At 52.0% G+C, this 13124-nt stretch overlaps 1 protein-coding gene across 1 annotated transcript in view; it reads right to left on the reverse strand.

Moving 5' to 3' along the window:
- Positions 1-2026: 2026 nt before the first annotated feature.
- GPR157 (G protein-coupled receptor 157) overlaps positions 2027-13124 on the reverse strand; it is a 28677-nt gene continuing 17579 nt past the window's right edge. Inside the window, exons 2-4 of the mRNA XM_055419498.2 lie at positions 11273-11486; positions 7295-7489; positions 2027-6851 (exon numbers count right to left, since the gene is read on the reverse strand). Coding sequence (XP_055275473.2) covers positions 6636-6851; positions 7295-7489; positions 11273-11486 — 625 coding nt within the window. The 3' untranslated portion in view covers positions 2027-6635. The remainder of the gene's footprint in view (positions 6852-7294; positions 7490-11272; positions 11487-13124) is intronic.

Below are 13124 nucleotides of genomic sequence, written 5' to 3' on the forward strand. Positions count from 1 at the left end.
AAGGGAAATCCCCCAGAAAAACCCAGCGCACGCTTATAAACTGGCCAATGAGCTTCCGCGCGTGCATGAACTGGCCAATGAGCTTCTGCCAGCTTGATCTTTTGAACAGAAATAGGTGCTTATGTAACCTGAGACTATAAAAACCGCTGTGACCTGGGCTCAGGGCTCTTGTCCCACTCCACTGCGCTGGAGGAGGCATGAGCCCTAGCTCGAGCTAGAAATAAACCCCATTCTTGCTTTTGCATTGCTGCGAGTGTCTTATTCTACCAGTATGGGGGGACCGGACTCAGGGCATAACAGGCTGATGCCAGGGTCTCACTCTGTGCCTAGAACCCCACTGGTTTTGGGGGAACAGGCCCAACAGAGTGGTCCATGGAACTTCTGGTCTCTATGGACACCATGGCATCTCAGAGTTCTGCTTAGAAGGCTATGGAGCAGAGGGAGGTGCTCTTCAGGTGTGGTTGAGGGCAAGAATACTTGCCAGAAGTAGGGAGTCAAGTAAGAAGAGAGAAGGAGGGCTTTCCAGGGAGAGCTATTTATAATCAGAAATCTGTATTTCATCTTTATCTGTTCCTGGCACAGAGATGCTAAAATACTTGGAATTTCCTCAGAATTGAGGGTGTCTTTGTTATGTCAATGAGGTGACTTTTGAAAAAGCACTGTGTAAACAAAGAATGGGGGTGGTTGCCAAGGGAACCAGCCCCCTGATTAGGGGGTTGGAGCTTTCAGTCCCACCTCCTCAACCTCCTGGAGGAAAGGAGGAAGGGACTGGAGGTTGAATCAACCACCAGTAGTCAATGATTTAATCAACCATGCATGATGCCTTCATTAAAAACACAAAAGGACAGGAGAACACAGAGGTTTGGGGAAAGTAGGACTCAGAGGCATGAAAGACCTATGTCCTTTCCCCATACCTGGCCCTGTACACAGCTGCCCTCGGGCTGTTCTTGAATTGTATCCTTGGTAATAAGCAGTGATCTAATAAGTAAACTGTTTCTCTGACTTTTGTGAGTTAATCTAGCAAATTGATCAGACCCAAAGAGGGGGTCTTGGAACCTCCCATCTACAGATGGTTGATCAGAAGCATAGCTGACAACCTGGACTTTGAGCTGGTGTCTGAAGTGGGGAGGCAGTCTTTGGGACTGAGCCCTTCACCTGTGGATGTGATGCTCTCCAGGTAGAGCTGAATGGTGGAACACCCAGCTGGTCCTACAGCTGGGGTCAGATAATTGCTTGTTGGGGTTGGGAAAAACTGCACACACCACTAGCATGAAAGCGTGTGCTGTCCTCTGGGGTGAGAAGGATGGAGGGAAACCTAAAGAGGTGACAGGTGCAGGTTGGCGGAGGCCTGAGAGTTTGGACTGTTGCCAGCTGCTGGAGTTCTTCAGGCCAGGCTGCCTGGCCATACTGTGCCTTGGGTGGTGCTCAGAGCCTCCCTGAGCCAGATGAGGGGGCTGGTGGGAAGATCAAAGAAAGGTGATAAAGGGTCACCAAGAGGAGGCGGGACGGACAGAGAGAGGCACACAGCATCTAATGAGGAGCAGAGGGTCTCGGAAAGGTTTCTCAGCACCAGTTGGGAAAGTTTGTTTCCATTTTCTCTCAGGTAAGTGCATATAGCATCTGGTTCAAGAGAGAGTAGCTAAAAAACTCTCCCAAGTGGTTGCCTGGAAGAAGTAGGACACTGCTAACTTTGTATTGTTGAAGTTTGTGTGTGTTGCATCTTTTTTTGATCATTTTATTTTTTTTTAATTAAAAATTTTTTATTTTATATTGGAGTATAGCTGATTAACAATGTTGTTAGTTTCAAGTCTACAGTAAACTGATTCAGTTATACATATACATGGCTTTATTCTTTTTCAAATTCTTTCCCATTTAGGTTACTACAGAATATTCACCAGAGTCCCTGTGCTATACCGTAGGTCCTTGTTATCTTCCCAAACTCCCAATCTATCCTTCCCCCCATGTTGCATCTTAATAACAAAATTAATATAAAAAATATGCAAGCCATTTCTAGGGGCTGGTCTATATATTTTTCAATTACTTAATTATATTGACTTTATTTTTAGAGCAGTTTTAGGTTTATAGCAAAATCGAAGGGAAGGTACAGATTTTCAGTGTGACCCTTGCTCCTACTCTTGCACAACCCTCTCCATCATCAACACCTTCCACCAATGGTTCACTTGTTACTTGGGATGAAGATGCACTAACATGTCATTATCACCCAGAGTCCACAGTTTACATCAGGGCTCACTCTTGGAGTTGGACATCCTGTGTGGTTAAATAAATCTGTGCTGACAAGTATCCCTCATCATAGGGTCCATGTCTTGGCAAGTCGCTTCAGTCGTGTCCGACTCTTTGCAACCCTTATAGGCTATAGTCCACCAGGCTCCTCTGTCCATGGGATGCTCCAGACAAGAATACTGAAGTGGGTCACTGTGCCCTTCTCCAGGGGATCTTCCTGAACCAGGGTCGTACAGAGTGGTTTCACTGCCCTAAAAACTCCCTGTGTTCCACCTCTCTTCCTCAGCTCCTGGCAACCACTAGTGTTTACTGTCTCCATAGTTCTTGCCCTTTCCAGGATGTTTTATGTTGGAATCATACAGGATATAGCCTTTACAGACTGGCTTCTTTCACTTAGGAATGCATTTATGTTTCCTATGTCTTTTTATTACTTGATAGCTCTTTTCCATTTAGTGCTGAGTAATGTTCCACTGTCTGGATTGTTGTTTAGTTCCTAAGTCATGTCTGACTCTTTTGTGACCCCATGGCCTGTAGCCTTCCAGGTTCCTCTGTCCGTGGGATTGCCCAAGTAAGAACTCTGGAGTGGATTGCCACTTCCTGCTCAAGAGAATTTTCCTGACCCAGGGATCAAACCCTCGTCTACTGCATTGGCAGTCAGGTTCTTTACCATTGAGCCACCAGGGAAGCCCCATTGTCTGGGTGCACCATAGTTTATTTATCCATTCACCTACTGAAGGGTATCTTGATTGCTTTCAAGTTTTGGGCAGTTATGGATAAAACTGCTACAAACATTCATATGTAGGTTTTTGTGAGGACATAAGTTTTCCACTTGTTTGGGTAAATAGCAAGGAGCACAATGGCTGGACTGTATGATAACAGCATGTTTAGCTCTCTTCCAATGTGGCTGCACCATGTTGCATTCCCATAAGCAGTGAATGAGAGGTCCTGTTGCTCCACATCCTTGCCAGCATTTGGTGGTGTCGGTGTTCTGGATCTTGGCCATTCTCCTAGGTGTGTAGTAGTGTCTCCTTGTTCTAATTTGTGTTACCTGGTGATGCGAGATGTGGAGCATCTTTTCAAATGCATATTTGCCTCCCATGTATCTTATTAATATTTGGTAGGCACCTGTTAAGGTCTTTGGCCCATTTCTTAATCAGGTTGTTTTCTTCTTCCCGCGTGTTAGACAGCCCACTGTATATGTTGGTAAAATACAGATGTGTCGCCCCCTCCTCCCAGTTTCACTGAGAAATGGTTGGCACATATCCACTTTGGGAAGCAAAGTTCCCCCAAGATACAGCAGTTTTAAAAAAGAAAAAAAAGCCTTGAGGCAGGGCTGCATGGGCTGTGAGGGTCTGCACGGAGCGAGACGGTGGGCTCTGACGGTTGGTTTTGGAAGGCTGAGAGCCCTTATGCTCCAGCCGTCCCCAGCCGCCAGGGAGCCTTAGCAGCCACTGCAGTGGGTCACGGAGTGTCATGATAAAATCGTGCAGAGACACAGTGTTGGTGGCTCAGCGTCTGCAGTGTCTCACTCAGGAGAGTTTAGCCTCAAGCTGTGAGCCCTTGAAACTTGGATCTGTTGCTCCTCAGATGGGATGGGGCCTGAGAATCTATTCTAAACACAACTACCCCTGTCCCCCAACCACCACCGACACCCATGTCTCTATCAGGCAGACTCAGGAGCAGCTGGCTGTGCCAACTGAGTGGCCTCCCACTTGACTGCTTTTGCCCACAGACAGGACCCAGACGCTGTCTCCAGGGCCCAACGGTGTGGAAGGTGATGAACGTGCCCCCACAGCACAGGTCAGTCTGAGCCGCCCTGCCCAGCTCCGCCCACACGAACGGCAGTCAGTTTACCGCACACACCAAAGGAAAACATTTTATTTAAAAGAGCCACTGTGGCCTTGACCCAGTCAGGATTTTCATGACAACTTTGCACATGCCAAAAAACCTCTCTCAATGTCATTATGCCACTACAGGAAGTCTGCGAAAATGTTCTTTTTCTTGTCATGGATGCATGCAGAGCTCTGTCTGCACCCTCAACCGAGACTGAAGTCATAATCTTTAATAAAACACACACACACACAAAACAAAACAGACACAATTCAGAAGCTCAGAAGCACAAAGTGGCACAAAGTGCTTAGTAAACCTGAGAAAAAGACCAAGGTTCAAAAAGTGCCTGAGAAGAGAAGGGCTCGGGGCTGAGCCCATAGCCCCTGTGCAGGCTGAGGTCATACAGCGGTGCCCGGGGAATGAGGGTGGATAATCTTTAAGTACACTGACACCAGAGAACCCACGGGAGCCCCGCCACGCGTTAAGAGGAACGCACTTCTGTCTTGCTCTGATACGAGGCAGGAACCCCTCCTAGAGTTCAGAAAGGGGCTTTATTCCACTCGATCTACTGCTCTGAACTCCACCCGCCCAGTTAGACTGACCTGAGTGAGAAAGAGGAGATGCTGCTGTTTGCCAGCACAAAGACGAGTGCCTCCCCTGCCCACACCTGTTCCCCACTCACAGGAACACTTTCACCCGTCTACAGGGATGGGGTGGGGAGCAGAGGGAGGGAATGGAAATAGGTGCATCTTTGGGGTGGTTTTCAGAAGAGCAGACAGCACAGCAGAGGTGCTCTGCTCTGTGCCCTGACTCCCTCTGCAGGTGCTTCCCAGATGCATCTGGTCTGGGGAAACCCAGGTCAGGCAGCAGTGCTGCACCATCTGATCCAAGGCCTCTGGGGCCCCCTTGAGAACAAGATGTAGTCTAGCATCATTCTCCCCGGGGGCCCATACTCTAACTCAGCCGTGACTGATTTTCTCCTTTGCAGCAGCAACTTCCTGAATTTCTGCTCCATCCTAGAAGCTAATGTGAGGCTCGTTACCATCTGGGTGCCCAAGGTGTGCTGTAACATTCTTAGGGGAACCCCAACTCCCCCGACATAGGCCATTTCTGTAAGCAGACTGCCCTCCTGCCAAGCAGCCCGGAACTTGCTCTGAATCCTAAAGGGGTGTTCACCCCTTGCTGATTTCATAAAGTCTTTTTAGAAAAGGAAACCCAACAAGAGCGTTTTCGACCTAGTTCTGTAGAGGGCTCTTTCTTTCAGTCTCTTCCTGTTACAGATTTTGCTTTTGAGAGTAAAAGAGGGATCAACAGTAGACTGTGGCTTTGATTTTAATCCAGAACCATTTTACGGGTTCAGAACATCACTGCAGTTACGGAGTTCCTGTGGGACCCAAGGGAGGGGCAGCACCTGTTGAGTTAAGCTCGACTCCTCCTCCTCCAGCCCCCTCCCCCACCCCATCCCAGTGACAGATACACCTCCCTTCTTAGCCAGTGGCTTCTGTGACTTAACAGAGAAACTACTTTCTGACCTAAAGAGGAAAGGGTTGGTGGAAGAGTCGTAATGATAGAGACACAGATGCTTCTCTTAAAACTTTTTTCTTTCAAATCACCCCAGGATGCATGTGTCATGCCTCTCAATCAATTCCCCTAACTTTCCCCTTCAAGGAGGAATCAGTATTTGGGTGATTCCCTAACTCTTTGGTTGCCTTTCCTGTAAAAAATTAACCTAGGAAGTGAATAAATCAGCAATCTCCAGGTAAGGAATACTGGAGTGGGTAGCCATTCCATTCTCCAGGGCTCCATCCCTTTGTCTCCTGCATTGCAGGCAGATTCTTTACCATCTGAGCCATCAGGGAAGCCCAATCCTTCCCCAACATTAAATGTCTCAGAGGCAGGAGTCTGGATCCTGGCCACACCATCTCCATCAAGGGCAGGAGCCCATGGACACAATTCAGGAGGCCCCTGGAGACCGGCCATCCTGAGCGGCTGTGTGCAGCTGTGCCCATGCTGGTCACTAGGGAACCTCCTGGTTCAAGGTAACCAACTCTTGCGTTGACCAGCAAAGTCATCCAGGAAAAGCCAGGCTCTCAGGGGAATCCCAACACCCTGACAAACCAGGAATCTGCTGTGTGTTATCTCAGTGGGGCCCCATCTTTGGCACCCCGACAGTTTATTGAGGATGGGTGCACGGTTGTACATGTTTCTCTTGGTGCCTTTCCCACCCGAGTGGGTCCCTCCGACTGTAAACAGTGCCGTGTGTTCAGGGTCCCCAGACTCCTGGACCACAAGGTGACCTGGCAGTGCTCACAAACCACTGGTTTCCCTGAATCTCAGTGCAGCCCTTGTGCTGACAGAATCCCCCCCAGTGCAGAAGGACCAGGCGTGAGGGGGACGTGCCTGAGGGTCGAGGAGGTAGACAAGCTGAGTTTGCGCCGCTCCCCACTGGGGTCAGGAGCTGCAACGGCAGGAGGCTGACAGGGCACCTGACGTCCCCACTGGTGACTCGGAGCTGCCTGCCCCAGGTCGGCTTCACCCACGCCTGGAACTAGGAGGGGAGCAGCTCAGGTGCTTGGAAGTTCATTTGGGGTCTGCCTGGGCCTCTGAGACTCGCCTTTCTTGGAGAGCGCAGGAGCCTTGGGAGGGCTGGCTGGGCTCTCGGCCGCGGGAGGCTGAGGGGAGCAGCAGCAGCAGAGAGAGAGAAGCCGGGTCCTGACCGCGCGCGTGCAGAAAACGAACATGATGCAGTTGGCGCCTCCCTGGAAAGTGTTCCCGATGCCCTGGTGGGGAGAAAGGAAGAGGCGTGAGTGCCAGGGCTGAGGGGTTCTGAGCAACACACACAGGGAGGAGCAGGGGATCCAGAACCTTGTCCTCCACCCCTGGGGGCTGGTCCGTGGGGACCCTGGCCACCAGGACCTCTGACAGAGCATCGGGCAGGCCTGAACTTGAAGGCATGCCTCGAATCTTCTGGGTTAGGAAGGGCTAAGGGCCAGTCCACTTTCCTGGGGTTACTCCTAGGCCATGGGACAGCAACTCAACGCCCAAGGGCTGCCTTGGAGCCACGTTGACCTTCAACCTTCTCTCGTCAAGCCTCCCTTTTGGGCAGGGCATGGAGGAGGGCGCAGGGGAGCAGGCCCCCCGACCCGCCCACTCTGGCTGGAGTGTTGGGGCCTGTCTGCCCCGCTGACCCTGCAGCCAGCCGGGTGGGGGAGGGCAGACCTACGTGCAGAACCACCAGCACTGGCATCCGCACCGCCGGGGAGCCACAGAGGGTCAGGACGAAGCGCACGGTGCTCCAGACCCGGAGGCAGATGAAGATGAGCGGGATGAGGACCAGCTTCTTATCGGCCACAGAGGTGCGGCGCTGCAGCTGGTGTGCCTCGGAGACGATGGGCCGGTACTCCGAGAGCTCCTGGTGCTGTGCGGGGAAGGCAGACGGCAGACGTGAGATGGGCGACATGAGATGGGGGCCTCCTCCCCGCTTCCTCCCTTGCCTTGGGCTGCTGTCTCCCCCCTCCTCCCAGGGACACAGGCTGGCTGGAGTGGAAGGATGTGAGGCGTGCAGTGCCTGACGCTGGCAGCCCAGGTTCCATCTCTGGCCCATCTTATCCGTCCTCTGGCCACTCCACATCCTCACATGGGTGTCTAAAATATGTCAGAAGCTCCTCATGTTCAAAACAGATGCCTGACCTCACCCCCAAGCCTACTGCCTGCTTCCCCATCTCAGCTCACAGGAGCCCTGTCCTTCCAGCTGCCCGGGCCCCAAGCTTGGGAGTGGTCTTTGGTTCCTGTCTCTGTGCAACAGCTCACATCTGCCCCAGGGGCAAGCCCCGCAGGTTCTGCCTTCAGAACAGACCCAGATCTGGAAGTTCTGTCCACGGTCACCGCCACCAGCCAGGTCCAAGCACCACTTCCAGTTTGCTGGATGGTTGCCACTGCCTCTTCACTGAGCTCCCTCCATCGCCCTGACCACCCCAACCCCCTCTCCACTGCAATGTCACTCTCAACACAAATGCAGTATGGTTCCTTGAAAACCAATGTTCATCACAGCACTGTTTACAACAGCCAGGACACGGAAGCAACCTAGCTGTCCATTGAAAGATGAATGGATAAAGAAGACGTGGTACATATACACAGAGGAATATCACTCAGCCGTGAAAAAACATCTGAGTCAGTTCCAGTGAGGTGGATGAACCTAGAGCCTGTTTTACAGACTGAAGTAAGTCAGAGAGAGAAAAACAAATATCGTATATGAACACATATATACGGAATCTAGAAAAGTGGTGCTGATGGACCTGTTTGCAGAGCAGCGATGGAGACGAGGATACAGTGAGCAGCCCTGTGGGCACAGTGAGGGAAGGAGAAGGTGGGGCAAATGGAGAGAGCAGCATCAACACATGCACACCATCAAGCATAAGACAGACAGAAGCGCTAGTCACTCAGTCATGTCTGGCTCTCTGCAACCCCAGGGACTGTAGCCCACCAGGCTCCTCTGTCCATGGGATTTTCCAAGGCAAAAGTACTTGAGTGGGTTGCCATTCCCTTCCCCAGGGGATCTTCCTGACCCAGGGACCCAGGTCTCCTGCGTGGCAGGCAGATTCTTTACCATCTGAGCCTCCAGGGGAAGCCCCCATAAGAGGGACGGCTGGTGAGAAGTTGCTGTATAGCACAGGGAGCCCAGTGTGGTGCTCTGTGACTCTGTGATGACCTGGAGGGAGGGCAGGGAGGAAGGCTGTGGAGGGGGGGAATGTATGTACAGTTATGTCCAATTCACACTGTTGTATGGCAGAAACCAACACAACACTGTAAAAATTAAAACAACAACAAACCTAAGTCAGATCAAGCCAGTCTTCCACTCCAAGCTCTTGGTGACTCCTCGTTTCGTACGTTCCTTACAAAGTCCCCAACTCTAGCTCTCTTTGACCTTATTCCTGCCACATTCCTCATGTTTATTCTGCTCCAGCCACACAGACCTCCTAATCCTCCAAACATGCCAGGCACACCCCACCCCCGGGCCTCTGCACAAGCTCCCTCCCGCATACATGCCCCATCAGTTCAGTTCAATTCAGTCGCTCAGTCGTGTCTGACTCTTTGTGACCCCATGAACCACAGCACACCAGGGCTCCCTGTCCATCACCAACTCCTGGAGTTTACCCAAACTCATGTCCATTGAGTCGGTGATGCCATCTAACCATCTCATCCTCTGTCGTCCCCTTCTCCTCCTGCCCTCAATCTTGCCCAGCATCAGGGTCTTTTCAAATGAGTCAGCTCTTTGCATCAGGTGGCCAAATGGCCAAAAAAAAAAATAAAAACAGAAAGACACAGGCAAGAGCTGGGGGGTTGGGGGGACGGGGGGAGTCCTGGGCAGAGCCTGTGGGGCTCCTGGGAACTTCCATCTGGGAGCCCTGGAATCCTCCTAGGGCAGCAGGAAAGAGGAGGTGAGAAGGGCACCCCCAGCCCAGACAGAAGACCAACTAAAAAGCCCTTCAAAGACAGAGAGGATCGCAGACCCATTGGCACACCTGCCAGCATCTCTGTCAGTGACTCCAAGTTGAGCCACAAGAGGGCGGCAGGGAGGAGTGAGAATCAGGTAGCTGCTGCTGCTAAGTCGCTTCAGTTGTGTCAGGTAGATTTCCAAGTAAAAAGAAAACCCAAAGTATGTGTTTCAGGAGACAGACAGGAGTACAAGGTGGGGATCAGGTCTCAGACAGCTGCGAGGAGCACCTTACACACTTGGAAGTGGCTGCTGAGCCTGCAGCACACTCAAAAGATGGGGACATGCTCTCCTCCAATTTCAGCCTTGAAAATGCAGAGCAAAACAGAAAGACAGGCACCACATCAGCAGGATGAGCTAGGAAGTCTGTCCCCAGAGCTTTCACTCTGTTACCACTCCAGCCACGTGCCATATTTTATCTTCCATCAGAATTACATCTCTGCCTCCTCCTAGAAGTGCAGGAACCATGCTTGAATTCTCATTAGAAACTCCCATTGCCACACAGAACTTTCATGTATAGTAGATGCTTAATAAAAATGCACTGAATGAATGCTTGAGCAGATCAATGGATGGGCTAATCTGAGCATTTCTGGGGTAGCAGTTTGCACATGGCTGGCTTCCCTGGTGGGTCAACAGTAAAGAATCTATCTGCCAATGCAGATGTGGTTTTGATCCCTGGGTTGGGAAGATCCCCTGGAGAAAGGAATGGCAACCCACTCCAGGATTCTTGCTTGGGAAATCCCACAGACAGAGGAACCTGGCAGGCTACAGTCCATGGGGTTGCAAAAGAGTCAGACACGACTTAGTGACTAAACAATCACAACGACTTGTACGTGGCTAGGAGAAAGCCTGTACTTTACATCTGCAGAAATGAACTGGTAGTCCAGCACAAGGAAAAATTTGGTCAGATTATCAGAGGGAAAGCATTCTTTCTGAGAATTTCTGGCCAGAAGTCTAGCAGACTTCTGATCAGTCCAGTCTATTGAATTCCTGAGAGCCCCAAAAATCTACCACTTAGGATATTTTAATCACCAAGAATAAGAAGTGAATTATTTGTATCACTGATCAGGGAAGTCTGTAGCCCTGCCAGGTCAATTCTTATTTGGCTAGTGCTCTAAGGGTCGGACACGACTGAGCGACTTCACTTTCACTTTTCACTTTCACACATTGGAGAAGGAAATGGCAACCCACTCCAATGTTCTTGCCTGGAGAATCCCAGGGACGGGGGAGCCTGGTGGGCTTCCGTCTATGGGGTCACACAGAGTCGGACACGACTGAAGTGACTTAGCAGCAGCAGCAGCATCCGCACGCAAGCATCTTTCATCCAGGTTCCTTTCAAGGTTAAACTGCATGGGTCTGTCCAGGAGGGGGCAGTAGAGAGCTGTGGCCCAGACCGCAGGCTGAGCTCGTAAGCCTCCTTAATTCCAGACACTCACTGGGAGTGTGGGGAGCCCCTCAACCTTGGTGAGCCTTGTTTCTTCATCCACAAACGAAGGAATAAAAGGACCCGCCCCGACGGGGCTGTGTAATTATCAAACCAGACAACCCACAGTGCTTATAAAATTCGGCATGGGTCACAGTGAGTGATGCAGAGCAAGCCCTCCCTCACTCTCGCCAATCACTCGTCCTTCCCCTGGGTTGGCCGACCCCGTCGCGGGGACACACTGGTCACACAGAGCTCTGGGCGGGCCCCCCGGGGGCACCTACCGCCCGGTGGATGTGCTTCCGGATGAGGAGGTAGAGCACGGGCAGAGTGACGTAGGCCAGCAGCTCCCACAGCTTCCCGGTCAGCAGCATCCACAGCACCCTGTCCTCCGCCTGCAGGTTGATCCAGCACCAGCCCACCGACACGTCCGAGGCGTCGTAGCCGATCTTCTTCAGAGCTACAGCCGCCACAGTGATGGCCAGCGGGACCCCCCAGCTGAGGAGTAAGGAGCAAACAGGACATGGTGAGGTCAGACCCAGCTCCCAGTAAAGCCAGCAAGGGCGAAGCGACCGGGATGCTCTGCAGAGAAGGCTCTCCCAAGCCCACGGCAGTCAGGGTCCCTGGAGAACAGGGGGGCGGGAGCCCTCAAAGCCCCCAAACCAGCTCTGCTCTGCCCAAGCCCAGGAAAGGGGACATAGGGGCTGTCCTGGCCTCCCACCTGGACACACAGACCCTCCCAAGCGCTTGGAGGCTGAGTTCTAACTCAGAATTGCCAGGCTCCAGGGAGACTAGGATTCTATAGCACTCTCACTTCCCTGGTAGCTCAGATGGTAAAGCATCTGCCTGCAATGTGGGAGACCCAGGTTCGATCCCTAGGTTGGGAAGATCCTCTGGAGAAGGGAATGGCAACCTACTCCAGTACTCTTGCTTGGAAAATCCCGTGGACGGAGGAGCTTGGTAGTCTACAGTCCATGGGGTCGCAAAGAGTCAGACACAACTGAGTGACTAAAATCACACACCATAGCCCCAGAACAGCCAGCTCCTTCCTACATCGGGAGGCCTGGGCACCAACCTGCAAACATCGGCCCACTTGGCCAAATATCACCCAGACACCCCACTAGCAGACAGGCCCCCGTGACCAGCCTGGGTCCAGGAGTGCATACATACACTGGTGGCTGTCAGGGTCCCATGCAGCTGCAGCAGGAACTAGAAGAAAGGGCGGGCTCTAGGCAAACACATCTTCTTGGGCCCTGGCAAGGATCCAAGTGTGTTAGTCGCTCAGTCCTGTCTGATTCTTTGTGACCCAAGGCTACTCTGTCCATGGAATTCTCCAGGCAAGAATACTGGAGTGGGTAGCCATTCCCTTCTCCAGGGGATCTTCCCAACCTGGGGATTGAACCCAAGTCTCCTGCTTTGCAAGCAGGAGCAAGATTCTTTACCATCTAAGCCACCAGAGAAACCCAAGGGGACCCTCTAAAGCATAGAGCCAGGGCAGGGCCCCCTCTCAAGGCAGAGCTGGATGGACTTTTCTAGAATTTAGCACAATGGCAACACAGCCCAGATTAGGGCTGAGCCCCAAGGCCTCTTCCCGGTAGTCCCCACACCAGTCTCCCACAAAAACCTTTCAAGTCGGTAAGAGGGACACAAACAAGCTAATGTGGAGGCCTGCAGGGTGGTTAAAAGCTTGGACGGCGATGCAACAGGCTGGGTCCAAGTCTCGGGGCTGCCCCGCGTGGCTGCAACACATCAGTGTTTTTCTGCACAAAGTGGGGATGATCACGGTGCCTGGAGCAGAGCATTGCAGTCAGTCATTACCAGAATAAACTGATCAGCGTGAGGTGTGCACATGGGACAGGGTGTGTCCATGTTTATGTCAGGCGGGCTCATCCCTAGGTCCCAGGATCCAGGATCCAGGCCTGTGGTGCAGGCGCCAGAGAGGTGTGAGGCCTGTGACCCCAGGAGGACACACGGGCCTACGTCCCAGGTCAGCTGCCCAGAGTGACCAGGACAGTGTCATTAGGAAAACACTTAGTGTGGAAAGCGGTTCTACCTCAAGGGCTCTGTGTAAGGGATGCCGGTTCTTTCTGAAAGTCATAGAACATAGATTACATAGAACATGTGATCCCAGTTGCA

The sequence above is a fragment of the Moschus berezovskii genome, chromosome 17 (assembly GCF_049115385.1).
Source record: "Moschus berezovskii isolate FMDL1 chromosome 17, NW_MosBer_1.0, whole genome shotgun sequence".
Classification (NCBI taxonomy): Eukaryota; Metazoa; Chordata; class Mammalia; order Artiodactyla; family Moschidae; genus Moschus; species Moschus berezovskii.